Source organism: Pezoporus flaviventris, unplaced genomic scaffold (assembly GCF_033815535.1).
Source record: "Pezoporus flaviventris isolate CSIRO_AGI_PZ_B2104156 unplaced genomic scaffold, CSIRO_AGI_Pfla_v1 ptg000225l, whole genome shotgun sequence".
In the NCBI taxonomy this organism is placed as follows: domain Eukaryota; kingdom Metazoa; phylum Chordata; class Aves; order Psittaciformes; family Psittacidae; genus Pezoporus; species Pezoporus flaviventris.
In genome coordinates this window covers 12,501-26,774 of record NW_026892773.1, presented here as the reverse complement: position 1 = coordinate 26,774, position 14,274 = coordinate 12,501, and the positions used below count along the sequence as shown (strand labels likewise).

The 14,274-nt window shown below is 59.1% G+C and overlaps 1 protein-coding gene across 1 annotated transcript in view; it reads left to right on the top strand.

Annotated features, from left to right (window-relative positions):
• The first annotated feature begins 2,786 nt into the window (after window positions 1-2,786).
• LOC133262835 (myosin-6-like) overlaps window positions 2,787-14,274 on the top strand; it is a 16,596-nt gene continuing 5,108 nt past the window's right edge. The window contains 30 exon segments of the mRNA XM_061442327.1: window positions 2,787-2,987; window positions 4,337-4,480; window positions 4,573-4,729; window positions 4,893-4,920; window positions 5,001-5,109; window positions 5,189-5,281; window positions 5,361-5,424; window positions 5,975-6,073; window positions 6,166-6,269; window positions 6,744-6,882; window positions 6,962-7,080; window positions 7,149-7,298; window positions 7,539-7,709; window positions 7,795-8,131; window positions 8,182-8,255; window positions 8,330-8,417; window positions 8,505-8,622; window positions 8,708-8,831; window positions 9,007-9,143; window positions 9,218-9,344; window positions 9,421-9,549; window positions 9,637-9,879; window positions 10,085-10,261; window positions 10,360-10,505; window positions 10,594-10,684; window positions 11,322-11,711; window positions 11,791-11,917; window positions 12,013-12,131; window positions 13,093-13,289; window positions 13,791-13,974. Of these exon segments, the coding sequence (XP_061298311.1) occupies window positions 2,787-2,987; window positions 4,337-4,480; window positions 4,573-4,729; window positions 4,893-4,920; window positions 5,001-5,109; window positions 5,189-5,281; window positions 5,361-5,424; window positions 5,975-6,073; window positions 6,166-6,269; window positions 6,744-6,882; window positions 6,962-7,080; window positions 7,149-7,298; window positions 7,539-7,709; window positions 7,795-8,131; window positions 8,182-8,255; window positions 8,330-8,417; window positions 8,505-8,622; window positions 8,708-8,831; window positions 9,007-9,143; window positions 9,218-9,344; window positions 9,421-9,549; window positions 9,637-9,879; window positions 10,085-10,261; window positions 10,360-10,505; window positions 10,594-10,684; window positions 11,322-11,711; window positions 11,791-11,917; window positions 12,013-12,131; window positions 13,093-13,289; window positions 13,791-13,974 (4,386 nt within the window).

The following is a 14,274-nucleotide window of genomic DNA, read 5'->3' as shown; positions in this document are numbered from 1 at the left end:
CCACTTGTTCTGCCCCAGAGATGGGCCCCACACATGGGGACCCCCATGTCCTGCCCCATAGAGGCACCAGAGGGAGGGGAAATGTGGGTTCTGCCCCATAGATGCCCTCCCCACAGACTTCAGACACACTTTTTCTGCCCCATAGATGTGTCCCACACATGGGGATCCCCGTATCCTGCCCTATAGATGCCCCATAGCAACAGTCATGGGGGTTCTGCCCCATAGATGCCCCCCCACAGACTGCAGACCCACTTGTTCTGCCCCAGAGATGGGCCCCACACATGGGGACCCCCATGTCCTGCCCCATAGAGGCACCAGAGGGAGGGGAAATGTGGGTTCTGCCCCATAGATGCCCCCCACAGCCTGCAGACCCACTTGTCCTGCCACATAGATGGGCCCCACACATGGGGACCCTCATGTCCTGCCCTATAGATGCCCCATAGCAACGGTCATGGGGGTTCTGCCCCATAGATGTCCCCCCACAGACTGCAGACCCACTTGTCCTGCCCCATAGATGGGCCCCATACATGGGGACCCCCATGTCCTGCCCCACAGATGCCTCACATGGAGAGGACATGGGGTTCAGCCCCACAGAGGCACCACACAGAACCCCATTGTTCTGCCCCATAGATGACCCATGCACAGCAGGACCCATATGTCCTGCCCTACAGACACCCCACAGACAAAGGAAAAGAGGCATCCTGCCCCATAGATGCACCTCTACAGACTGCAAACACACACATTATGCCCCATAGATGCCCCATAGACAGGGAAAACAGGTGTCCTGCCCCATAGATGTGCCCCACACATGGAGACCCCCATGTCCTGCCCCATAGATGCCCCACAGGGAGGGGACATGGGGGTTCCGCCCCATAGATGCCCCACACTCACCAAATCCACATATCCTGCCCCATAGGCACCCCCCACATCCCACCCCTACAATGGGATTTGCTCTGCCCTATAGCTCAGCCATGGGGCAGGGGTTAGGGCTGCCCTTCCCCCTCCTCCCATCCCCCCACCCCCCCACCCCCCCAAGGAATTCGCCCTCCCCCCAGCTCTGCCCCATATAAAGGCCGATGGGCAGCGGAGGCGGCAGAGCTGCCGCTGTGGGGCACAGAGAGGTTGGGGGGCACGGGATGGGGAGTGGGGGATCTATGGGGCATGAGGGTGGGGTATGGGGTGCACAGGGGGTATGGGGTGCACAGGGTGGGCTATGGGGCACAAGGGATTTCTGGGGCACACGGGGGGCTATGGGGCGCACAGAAACTATGGGGCAGGGGGGATTTTGCGTGGCACAGGATCTATGGGGCACAGGGGATGTATGGGGCACATGAATCTGTGGGGCTTTGGGGCACAGGGGTTCTATGGGGTGCACAGGGGTGTTACTGGATGCCAAGACCTCTGGGGTGGGGTATGCAGGGAGCTATGGGGTGTGGGGACCTTTGGGGGCTAAGTGGGGTCTGTACGGGATGTGGGGCACAGAATCTATGGGGCACACAGGGGGTTATGGGGCATGGGGGGTTATGGGTTGCACAGGATGGTTCTGGAGCACAGGAATCTATGGGGCTCAGGGGATCTAAGGGGTACCAGGATCTATGGAACACACGGGGGGGATGTGGGGCACGTGGCAGATGTGGGGTGCAGGAATCTATAGGGCACAGAGGGGGAACTGTGGGCCATAGAGATCTATGGGGCACAAAGCGGGGCTTTTGGGGTATATGGGGTATGGGCTATGGGGCATGGGGTACCTATGGAGCAGCCTATATGGGGTTATGGGGCACAGGATGTATGGGGCACAGAGGGTACTATGGGGGAGGCTGTGGGGTGCATAGGAGTATGGGGCCCTGGGGGGAGGGCGATCGGGATTAGGGATCTATGGGGCACAGGGGGTGTAGATATAGATATGTCACAATAATATGGGGGTGCAATGGGGTGCAGGAATCTATAGGGCGTCAGGGCTCTATAGGACCTGTGGAGCCCATGGGGCTCTCTGGGCTCTATGGGGCAGCCCTTCACTCTCCCCCCCCAGCTTCCTCTATCTTTGCACTTCAGACCCACTGATCCCAGGTGAGTGCGGTGCCGTGGGGCAGTTATGGAGCAGAAATGGGGGAGCAGTGGGGCAGTCATGGGGCAGGGCACTGGGGGCGGAGGGGGGGTCACTACTGGCTCTGCCATTCGCTATGGGGCCGGGTGTGTCTCTGTGCCCCATCACTACGGGTCAGCCCCACACTGACCATCACTATGGGTCAGGATGTGGCTCTGGCCCCATTGCTGTGGGTCAGCCCCACACTGACCATGGCTGCTATGGGTCAGGAGGGGGCTGTGGCCCCATCGCTATGGGTCAGCCCCACACTGACCACGGTCGCTATGGGTCAGGATGTGGCTCTGGCCCCATTGCTATGGGTCAGCCCCACACTGACCACAGTCGCTATGGGTCAGGAGGGGGCTCTGGCCCCATCACTATGGGTCAGCCCCACACTGACCACGGTCGCTATGGGTCAGCCCCACACTGACTATGGCCGCTATGGGTCAGGATAGGGCTCAGGCCCCATCTCTATGGGTCAGCCCCACACTGACCATGGCCGCTATGGGTCAGGAGGGGGCTTTGGCCCCATCACTATGGGTCAGCCCCACACTGACCATGGCCGCTATGGGTCAGGATGTGGCTCTGGCCCCACCGCTGTGGGTCAGCCCCACACTGACCACGGTCGCTATGGGTCAGGATGTGGCTCTGGCCCCATCGCTATGGGTCAGCCCCACACTGACCGCGGTCGCTATGGGTCAGGATGGCCGAGGCGGTGCTGGCGGCGCTGGGGGCGGCCGCCCCCTTCCTGCGCCCCTCGGAGGCGGAGCGCGTGGCGGCCCAGACCCGCCCCTTCGAGCCGCGCGCCGAGTGCTTCGTGCCCCACCCCCACCACGAGTTCGTGCGCGGGCGAATCACGGAGCGGCGCGGCGCTGACGTCACCGTCACCACGGAGCTCGGGGAGGTGGGCGGGGCCAAAGGGGGCGGGGCCAAAGGGGAGTCAAAGGGGGTGGGGCTATGGGGGGGGGGGCCTGAAGGTTTGGGGGTTCAAAGGGGGGAGATGGGGCAGCTGGACCCAGGGGGGGGGCTCTTCAATCATGGGGGTGCCCCCTAATGGGTGGGAGAGCCCCAGCCCATGGGGACCCCCTCAGGGTCATGGAGGCCTCCCCATCCCATTGGACCCCCCCCATCCCGCCAATAACCCACGCCCAACCCATGACGACACCCCTTGACCCAATGAGGACCCCCCAACCCATTGAAGACCCCCCAACCCAATGAAGATCCCCCCAACCCAATGAGGACCCCCCAACCCATTGAAGACCCCCCAACCCAATGAGGACCCCCCAACCCAATGAGGACCCCCCAAACCATTGAAGACCCCCCAACCCATTGAAGACCCCCCCAACCCATTGAAGACCCCCCCAACCCAATGAGGACCCCCCAACCTATTGAAGATCCCCCCACCCATTGAAGACCCCCCCCAACCCAATGAAGACCCCCCCAACCCATTGAGGACCCCCCAACCCATTGAAGATCCCCCAACCCATTGAAGACCCCCCCAACCCATTGAAGATCCCCCAACCCATTGAAGACCCCCCCAACCCATTGAAGACCCCCCCCAACCCATTGAGGATCCCCCCAACCCAATGAAGACCCCCCCAACCCATTGAAGATCCCCCCAACCCATTGAAGATCCCCCAACCCATTGAAGACCCCCCCAACCCATTGAAGATCCCCCAACCCATTGAAGACCCCCCAACCCATTGAAGATCCCCCCCACCCAATGAAGACCCCCCCAACCCATTGAAGACCCCCCCAACCCAATGAGGACCTCCCAACCTATTGAAGATCCCCCCACCCATTGAAGACCCCCCCCAACCCAATGAAGACCCCCCCAACCCATTGAGGACCCCCCAACCCATTGAAGATCCCCCAACCCATTGAAGACCCCCCCAACCCATTGAAGATCCCCCAACCCATTGAAGACCCCCCCAACCCATTGAAGACCCCCCCAACCCATTGAAGACCCCCCCAACCCATTGAAGATCCCCCAACCCATTGAAGATCCCCAACCCATTGAAGACCCCCCCAACCCATTGAAGATCCCCCAACCCATTGAAGACCCCCCCAACCCATTGAAGATCCCCCCCACCCAATGAAGACCCCCCCAACCCAATGAAAACCCCCCCAACCCAGTGAAGATCCCCCAACCCACTGAAGATCCCCCCAACCCAATGGACATCCCCCAACCCACTGGAGACCCCCTCACCCCATGAGACACCCCATAACCCCCCTCCCACCCCCCCTCTCCAGACGGTGACCGTGAAGGAGGCCGACGTCCACCCCCAGAACCCCCCCAAGTTCGACAAGATGGAGGACATGGCCATGCTGACCTTCCTGCACGAGCCCGCCGTCCTCTTCAACCTCAAGGAGCGCTACGCGGCCTGGATGATCTACGTGAGCAGCACCTCCATGGGGCCGTGGGGCACCCAGAGCCCGGGCGTCCCCTCCCGCTGGGTGCCCCTGACCCCCCTTTCTCCCACCCCCAGACCTACTCCGGGCTCTTCTGCGTGACCGTCAACCCCTACAAGTGGTTGCCCGTCTACAACGCCGAGGTGGTGGCCGCCTACCGGGGCAAGAAGCGGAGCGAAGCTCCCCCCCACATCTTCTCCATCTCTGACAACGCCTACCAGTACATGCTGACAGGTGAGCCCCTCCCTTGGAGACCCCAAATCACCTGTGTGCCCCTCGCCCCATGTGGGTCCAGCCCCATAAGCGGGTGATGGGACCCAACTGAGCCCATAAACACCTCCCCGTGGTGGAGGTTGAAGAACCTCATCCATCACCCCCCCCTTCTCTTCTCCACCAGACCGCGAGAACCAATCCATCCTCATCACGTAAGGCCACGCCCCCACCCCCCCCACCCCGAGGTCCAATGGGGAAGAACGTTCCTCACCGTCCCCTCCGTTGCCCTCAGCGGAGAATCCGGCGCGGGGAAGACAGTCAACACCAAGAGGGTCATCCAGTACTTCGCCAGCATCGCTGCCATCGGCGACCGCAAGAAGGAGGCAACCAACAGCAGCAAGGTGGGGCCTCAGGCCATGGGGGGGGGGTGTCACCCGTGGGGTGGTGTCAGACCCCTTTGGACGCTGTCCTGCCCCATAGGGCACCCTGGAGGACCAGATCATCCAGGCCAACCCGGCGCTGGAGGCCTTTGGCAACGCCAAGACCGTTCGCAACGACAACTCCTCGCGCTTCGTGAGTGGCCGGGGGGGGTTGGGGGGGGGTTTGGGGGTTGGAGCAGGGGCAGGGCCTCAAGGAGAAGCTTCTTCCCCAGGGAAAGTTCATCCGGATCCACTTCGGGGCCACCGGGAAGTTGGCGTCGGCGGACATTGAGACCTGTGCGTGGTGGGGTCCATCTCCTGGTGTCCTCCTCCATGGCCCCGTGTCCCCCTCCACCTCCTTCACTTCCATGTCCTTCACCTCCATGTCCTTCACCTCCATCTCCTTCACTTCCATCTCCTTCACCTCCATCTCCTTGTGTCCTTCAACTCCTTTGTGTCCTCCTCCATCTCCTGGTGTCCTCCTTCATCTCTTCATCCATCCATCTGACCCTCCACCTCCATCTTGTCATGTCTCCATCTATATCCATCTCCATCCCCATCTCCTCATCCATGTCCCCATCTATATCCACCTCCATCCCCATCTCCTCATCCATGTCTCCATCCATCTAGTGTCTCTGTCCATCTCTTCATCCATCCAACCATCTTCTCATCCATCTGACCCTCCGTCTCCTCATCCCACCATCCATCTTCTCATGCCTCCATCCACCTGACCCTCCATCTCCGTCCCCATCCCATCCCCACCTCCATCCTCACCTCCATCCATGTCTCCATCCATCTCCACCTCCTTGTCCCACCACCCACCTTCTCTCTCCTCCCCCTGCCCCAGACCTCCTGGAGAAGTCCCGCGTCATCTTCCAGCTGAAGGCTGAGAGGAACTACCACATCTTCTACCAGATCCTCTCCAACAAGAAGCCGGAGCTTCTGGGTGAGCCTGGGGACACCTTGGACTTATGGTGACCCTATGGTGGTATCTCGAGTTCATGGGGCTGGTGCAAACGTTGGTTGTCTCCATCCCAGAGATGCTTCTGATCACCACCAACCCTTACGACTACAGTTACGTCTCCCAAGGAGAGGTGACCGTGGCCTCCATCGATGACGCTGAGGAGCTGTTGGCCACCGATGTGAGACATCTCATGGTGGAGGGATGGGGGGGTGGAGACCTGGGATGGATGGAGGGGACCATGGAAGGAGGAGTCCATGGATGGATGGGTTGTCTACGGATGGATGGATGGTCTACAGATGGATGGGTGGTCTATGGATGGATGGGTGGTCTACAGATGGATGAGTGGTCTTTGGATGGATGGGTGGTCTACGGATGGATGAGTGGTCTATGGATGGATGGGTGGTCTACGGATGGATGAGTGGTCTGTGGATGGATGGGTGAGTCTGTGGTTGGTTGGAGAAGTCCTTGGATGGATGGAGGAGACCATGGATGAGTCCTTGGTTGAATGGATGAGTCCATGGATGGATGAGAGCCCTCAGATGGCTGGAGAAGTCCGTAACTCTGCTCAAATGGAAGGAGCAGCCCACAGATGCTCCAAGGGCTGGTTGGCCCCAATGGGAGACACCCTTCAGCCTGTCCCTTCCCCTTCCAGAGTGCTTTTGATGTCCTGGGCTTCACCAACGAGGAGAAGGCCGGTGTCTATAAGCTGACGGGGGCCATCATGCACTTCGGCAACATGAAGTTCAAGCAGAAGCAGCGGGAGGAGCAGGCCGAGCCGGACGGCACCGAAGGTGGGTTCCACCTAAGGGTGACCAATCAGGATGAGGAACCCCCTCGAGGTCTTCCAGGTTGACCTTGTCTTCTCCTTAGATGCCGACAAGTCAGCTTATCTGATGGGCCTCAACTCGGCCGATCTTCTCAAGGGCTTGTGCCACCCTCGGGTCAAGGTTGGCAATGAGTACGTCACCAAGGGGCAGAACGTGCAGCAGGTGAGGAGGACACTTCCAAAGCCACCTCCTCCAGCAGCACAGAGCCCACCAGGGTGTCCTTCTTCCAGGTCTACTACTCCATCGGAGCCCTGGCCAAGGCGGTCTATGAGAAGATGTTCAACTGGATGGTGGTGAGGATCAACAACTCGCTGGAGACCAAGCAGCCGCGGCAGTACTTCATCGGCGTCCTGGACATCGCCGGCTTCGAGATCTTCGACGTGAGCCTTCAGCCCCTTGAGTGTTGGGTTGAGCCCTCTGGGTCTCCAGTTGACCCCGTTGACCCCACTGGGCATCCTGTTGACTACCCTGGGTGTTGAGTTGACCCCATTGACGCCATTGGGTCTTCAGTTGACCCCATTGGTCACTGAGTTGACACTGTTGACCCCATTAGGTCTTCAGTTGACCCCATTGGGTCTTCGGTTGACCACATTGACTCTCCATTGACTCTCCTCCCCCAGTTCAACAGCTTCGAGCAGCTCTGCATCAACTTCACCAACGAGAAGCTGCAGCAGTTCTTCAACCACCACATGTTCGTGCTGGAGCAGGAGGAGTACAAGAAGGAGGGCATTGAGTGGGAGTTCATCGACTTCGGCATGGACCTCCAGGCCTGCATTGACCTCATCGAGAAGGTACCACTGCCCCCAGGGTGGCTGGAGAAGCACTTTAGGTCCTGCTTGGTGTCCACCATGACCAAGCAGGTCTTCTCCTTGCCAGCCCATGGGGATCATGTCCATCTTGGAGGAGGAGTGCATGTTCCCCAAGGCTTCGGACATGACCTTCAAGGCCAAACTCTACGACAACCACTTGGGCAAGTCGTCCAACTTTGGGAAGCCCCGGAACGTCAAAGGCAAGACAGAAGCCCACTTCTCCTTGGTCCACTACGCTGGCACCGTGGACTACAACATCATTGGCTGGTTGGAGAAGAACAAGGACCCTCTCAACGAGACGGTGGTGGGGCTCTACCAAAAGTCAGGCCTCAAGCTCTTGGCCAGCCTCTTCTCCAACTACGCTGGGGGCAGACCCCGGTGGGTGGTTGGGTAGTGGGTGATGGGTGGGGGGATGGAGAAGGCAATTTTCCATGGAATCATCTTTTATCTCCAGGTGGTGATGGAGGGAAGGGCAAAGGAGCCAAGAAGAAAGGTTCCTCCTTCCAGACCGTGTCTGCTCTGCACCGGGTATGGGACCCATGTGGCTCCACCCCCTGCCCCATAGCTCCTCCCCCTTGGCCAACCCTCTTCTCCACCCGCAGGAGAACCTCAACAAGCTGATGACCAACCTCAAGACCACCCACCCCCACTTCGTCCGATGCCTCATCCCCAATGAGCGGAAGGAGCCAGGTGAGGAGAAGGGGGTGATGTCCTTGTGATGGGGAGGGGCAGGGCTTGAAGCTGACCACGCCCCCTTCTCCCCCTCCTCCTCCCCAGGGGTGATGGACAACCCCTTGGTGATGCACCAGCTCCGCTGCAACGGGGTCTTGGAAGGCATCCGCATCTGCCGCAAGGGCTTCCCCAACCGCATCCTCTACGGGGACTTCCGTCAACGGTAGGAACCCAGAAGATGGTGGGATGAGGTGTACAAAGCCATAGGGGGCTGAGCTTGGGTTGTCCTCATCTTCTGTGGCCACCAGGTATCGCATCTTGAACCCGGCGGCCATCCCTGAAGGCCAGTTCATTGACAGCAGGAAAGGTGCTGAGAAGCTCTTGGGCTCCATCGACATTGACCACAGCCAGTATAAATTTGGCCACACCAAGGTGAGGGCCTAAGGGTGATGGTCCCCATGGTGCCACCACCCAGGAGGTCATCTAGACCGCACTATTCTACCCGCCACATGGTCCCCTGCCCATTGGAGCTCCCTGGGCTCCATCTCACCACCGAAGTGTGTTCTTCATCCCCCAAGCAAGCCGATGTCTTCATCTCTCCACCAAGGTCTTCTTCAAGGCTGGGCTGCTGGGGCAGCTGGAGGAGATGCGGGACGAGCGCCTCTCCCGCATCATCACCCGCATCCAAGCGCAAGCCCGGGGACAGCTCATGCGCCTCGAGTTCAAGAAGATCCTGGAGCGCAGGTGGGGTGGTGGAGCTGTGGGGCATGGGGGTGGGCCCGCTCCTGGTGATGGACACCTCACCGTGGCCAATCCAGGGACGCGCTGTTGGTGATCCAATGGAACATCCGGGCCTTCATGGGGGTGAAGAACTGGCCGTGGATGAAGCTCTACTTCAAGATCAAGCCCTTGCTGCAGAGCGCTGAGACGGAGAAGGAGATGCAGGTGGGTCGGGGATGGGATGAAGGCTGAGGAGGAGGATGTGGGGACACTCATGGAGGGACCTTTGGGCCTCCCCCAGACCATGAAGGAGGAGTTTGGGCGGCTGAAGGAAGCCCTGGAGAAGTCAGAAGCGCGGCGGAAGGAGCTGGAGGAGAAGATGGTCTCCATGCTGCAGGAGAAGAACGACCTCCAGCTCCAAGTGCAGGCTGTGAGTGAGATGAGCCCCAAAAGCACCTCTAGGAGGGGTCACCACCCCCCATGGGACCTCCCGTCATCACCCCCCGCCCCACCACAGGAGCAGGACAACCTGACAGATGCCGAGGAGCGTTGTGACCAGTTGATCAAGAACAAGATCCAGCTGGAGGCCAAGGTGAAGGAGCTGACGGAGCGGCTGGAGGAGGAGGAGGAGATGAACGCTGAGCTCACGGCCAAGAAGAGGAAGCTCGAAGACGAATGCTCCGAGCTGAAGAAGGACATCGATGACCTGGAGTTGACATTGGCCAAGGTGGAGAAGGAGAAACATGCCACTGAGAACAAGGTGAGGCCTCAGCCTGGATGGGGTTGAGGAGACCCAAGCTCAATTGGGTTGAGGAGGCCAAAGTCTGGTTGAGTTCAGAAGACCCAAGGCCCATTGGGTTTGGTTGAGGAGACCCAAGGGTGGTTGGATTGGGTTGAGAAGATCCAAGTCTGGCTGAGAAGCCCCAACCCTGTAACGGTGGCTGCCTGATGTTCTCCTTCTCCAGGTCAAGAACCTCACTGAGGAGATGGCCAGCTTGGATGAGACCATCACCAAGCTGACCAAGGAGAAGAAGGCCCTGCAAGAAGCTCACCAGCAAGCACTGGATGACCTGCAAGCCGAGGAAGACAAAGTCAACACCTTGACCAAGGCCAAAGTCAAGCTGGAACAGCAGGCAGATGACGTGAGCAGGGACCAGGGCCACCATCTGAGGACCTCCTTGATGAGGAGGACAACCTTGGTTGGTGGGGACAACCTGAGGTTTCTCCCCATTCCTCGCAGCTTGAAGGCTCCTTGGAGCAGGAGAAGAAGATCCGGATGGACCTGGAACGTGCCAAGAGGAAGCTGGAAGGTGACTTGAAGCTGACCCAGGAGAACATCATGGACCTGGAGAACGACAAACAGCAGCTGGAGGAGAAACTGAAGAAGTGAGGCGGGACCTCCTTTGTGTGGGCCCAGCACATGTGGGGGACACGGGCAGGGTCCTCAGTGTCCCCCCACCACTGGGTTCCACAGGAAGGACTTTGAGATCCACCAGCAGAACAGCAAGATGGAGGACGAGCAGGCGCTGGCCCTGCAGCTCCAGAAGAAGCTGAAGGAGCTGCAGGTGAGGGACCCAGGGGGTTGGGTTGAAGGGTCTCCAGATGGTAGGGCTGGGTTGAGATGAGTTGGGTTGAAGAGCCTCCACCTCCTTGAGTTGGATTGAGCAGAAGAGTCTCCATCTGCTTGAGTTGAGTTGAATTGAAGGGTCTCCATCTCCTTGAGTTGAGTTGAAGGGTCTCCATCTCCTTGAGTTGAGTGGAAGGGTCTCCATCTCCTTGTGTTGAGTTGAAGGGTCTCCATCTCCTTGTGTTGTTGAGTTGAATTGAAGGGTCTCCATCTCCTTGTGTTGAGTGGAAGGGTCTCCATCTCCTTGTGTTGAGTTGAGTGGAAGGGTCTCCATCTCCTTGTGTTGTTGAGTTGAATTGAAGGGTCTCCATCTCCTTGTGTTGAGTTGAAGGGTCTCCATCTCCTTGTGTTGAGTTGAAGGGTCTCCATCTCCTTGTGTTGTTGAGTTGAATTGAAGGGTCTCCATCTCCTTGTGTTGAGTTCAGTGGAAGGGTCTCCATCTCCTTGTGTTGAGTTGAGTTGAAGTTGGTTGAGTTGGGTTGGGATGAGTGGCTTGGAGGCCCTGCAGCCGGTTGGCTAAGCAGAAGCAATGGGTGAAGCCACCTCTAACCCTGCCCTCCCCTCGGTGGCCCCAGGCGCGCATCGAGGAGCTGGAGGAGGAGCTGGAGGCCGAGCGGACGGGCAGGGCCAAGGTGGAGAAGCTCCGCTCGGAGCTGTCGCGGGAGCTGGAGGAGCTCAGCGAGCGCCTGGAGGAGGCCGGAGGAGCCACCTCGGTGCAGCTGGAGCTCAACAAGAAGCGAGAGGCCGAGTTCCAGAAGATGCGGCGGGACCTGGAGGAGGCGACGCTGCAGCACGAGGCCACCGCGGCCGCCCTGCGCAAGAAACACGCCGACGGCGTGGCCGAGCTGGCCGAGCAGCTGGACAACCTGCAGCGGGTCAAGCAGAAGCTGGAGAAGGAGAAGAGCGAGCTCAAGCTGGAGCTGGATGACCTCAGCTCCAACATGGAGCAGCTGCTCAAAGCCAAGGTAGGAGGAGGTTGAGGTGGACGCCACAGCCCCACGGTGGGCACCAGGCTCTTGCTTCACGCCTTTGCCCTCCTCAAAGGTGGCCATGGAGAAGGTCTCCCGCACCATGGAGGACCAGGCAGCCGAGCACCGCGCCAAGCTGGAGGAAACCCAACGGGTCCTCAATGACACCACCACCCAACGGGCAAAGCTCCAGACTGAGAACGGTGGGACCTCCTGCCCCACATCTTCACCTTCCTGCCCCAGATCTTTACCCCCCTGCCCCACTTCTTCACCCCTCATGCCCTATGGACCCCCCCAGGAGAGCTAAGCCGGCAGCTGGACGAAAAGGAGGCCCTCATCTCCCAGCTGACCAGGGGCAAGCAGTCGTACACCCAGCAGCTGGAGGACCTGAAGAGGCAGCTGGAGGAGGAGGTGAAGGTGAGTTTGGAGGGTTGGGAAGACCAGGGGTCTCCAAGAGAGGACACGAGACCTGGTCTCCTTCAGCCTTATGGTGGTAGAACCCAAGAGGAATTACATTCAGGCTGGTTGGGTTGGGTGGTTCCATCTGAAAGTTGGTCCAGTTCCATAAAGTTCCACTTTATGGAGGTCCCATCTGAGGGTGCTTCCAACTCATGGAGGTTCCACACTAAAGGTAGTTCCACCTGACCGTGGTGGATTTGGGGTCCCTCCATCCAGCAGTGAATGGGTTGGGTTGCTCTATGGGCCGTTGGGTGGGATCAACCATGGAGAAGAACAACTGGGCTGGCCTGAACACTGTTGGGTGGGGAGGGAGGTGGGGATGGGATGGCCAAGAGAAGGTTTGGGCTGAGGAACAGCAGTGGTGATGGGCTGGAGGACCTCAAGGGAGTGCAAGCTGATGGGAAGCCAATGGTCCTATCTCATCCTAAAGATCTAAGGAAGATTGGGTTGATCAGGAGAAGGTCTAGAGGAGGTTGGGTTGGTCTAGAAGAGGTTTAAAGAAGGTTGGGTTGGGTCTAAGAAAGGTCTACGCAAGGTTGGGTTGGTCTAGAGGAGGCGGGGTTGTGCTTAAAGGCCTAGAGAAGGTTGGGTTGGTCTAGAGAAGCTTCAGAGGTTTGGTTGGGTCTACAGAAGGTCTAGAGGAGTTGGGTTGGAATAAGGAAGGTCTAGAGGAGGTTGGGTTGGAATAACGAAGGTCTGGAGAAGGCTAGGTTGGAATAAGGAAGGTCTGGAGAAGGTCGAGTTGGCCTGGAGGGAGATGGGTTGGCCTAGAGAAGGTCAGGAGGAGCTTGGGTTGGTCTCCAGAAGTTCTGGTTGGGCTGGGCTGATGAAGCCCATTTCTTGCCAAGCTGGAGCCGCCCAGGAGGGGTCACCTTGACCTTGACCCAATGGTGCCCCCTTTTGTTCTTCTTGCCCCCAGGCCAAGAACGCGCTGGCGCACGCCCTGCAGTCGGCCCGGCACGACTGTGACCTCCTGCGGGAGCAGTACGAGGAGGAGACCGAGGCCAAGGCCGAGCTCCAACGCGCCCTCTCCAAGGCCAACTCCGAGGTGGCCCAGTGGAGGACCAAGTATGAGACAGACGCCATCCAGCGCACCGAGGAGCTGGAGGAGGCCAAGTGAGGAGACATCACCTTATGGATGGGGACAGCAGTGGGGAGACACCATGAGGTCTTCAGGCCATCCTGAGGGCCTTCGGGAGAAGGTTGGAGGACCTGGAGGTTAGGTTGGCCTGCAGAAGGTCTAAGAAAGGCCTAGAGGAGGTGGGATCGGTCTAGAGAAGGCCTGGAGGAAGTTGGATTGGTCTAGAACAGGTTGGGTGTTGGTCTCCAGAAGTTCTAGAGGGGATGGGATTTGTCTAGAGAAGGGCTAAGGAACCTTGGGTTGGTCTAGGAAAGGTCTAGGAGAGGTTGGGCTGGTCTGGAGAAGGTCCAAGGAAGGTCGGGTTGGCCTACAGAAGATCTAGAGAATATTGGGTTCTTCTAGAGGAGATGGGATTGGTCTAGAAGGATCTGGAGGAGGTTGCAGGACCTGGAGGTGAAGAGTTGAGCCTTGGCCAACCTGTGAGTGGGAGAAGGTTTGAGGTGGCCACAACTGCATCTCCTGGTGGCCCTGGGCAGGAAGAAGCTGGCGCAGCGGCTGCAGGAGGCCGAGGAGGCGGTGGAGGCCGTTAACGCCAAGTGCTCCTCCTTGGAGAAGACCAAGCACCGGCTGCAGAACGAGATCGAGGACCTGCTGGTGGACCTGGAGCGGTCGAACGCGGCAGCGGCCGCCCTGGACAAGAAGCAGAGGAACTTTGATAAGGTTGGGGGCACAACGGGGGCTTGAGGGGGTGGAGGAGGAGGAGGAGAAGGGTGTGGAAGAGGAAGAGGTGGAGGAGAAAGAAGAGAAGTAGAAGGAGGAGGAAATGGTGGAGGAGATGTGGAGGAGGATGAGGAAGAAGAGAAGGAAGAAGAGAATGAGAGGGAGGAGGAGGAGAAGGAGGAGACATGGAGATGGAGGAGGAAGAGAAGGAGATGGAAATGGAAGAGAAAGATGAGGACTTGGAAGAGGAAGAGACGTGGAGGAAGAGCTGGAGGAGGTGAACAAGGATGGGAAGAAAGA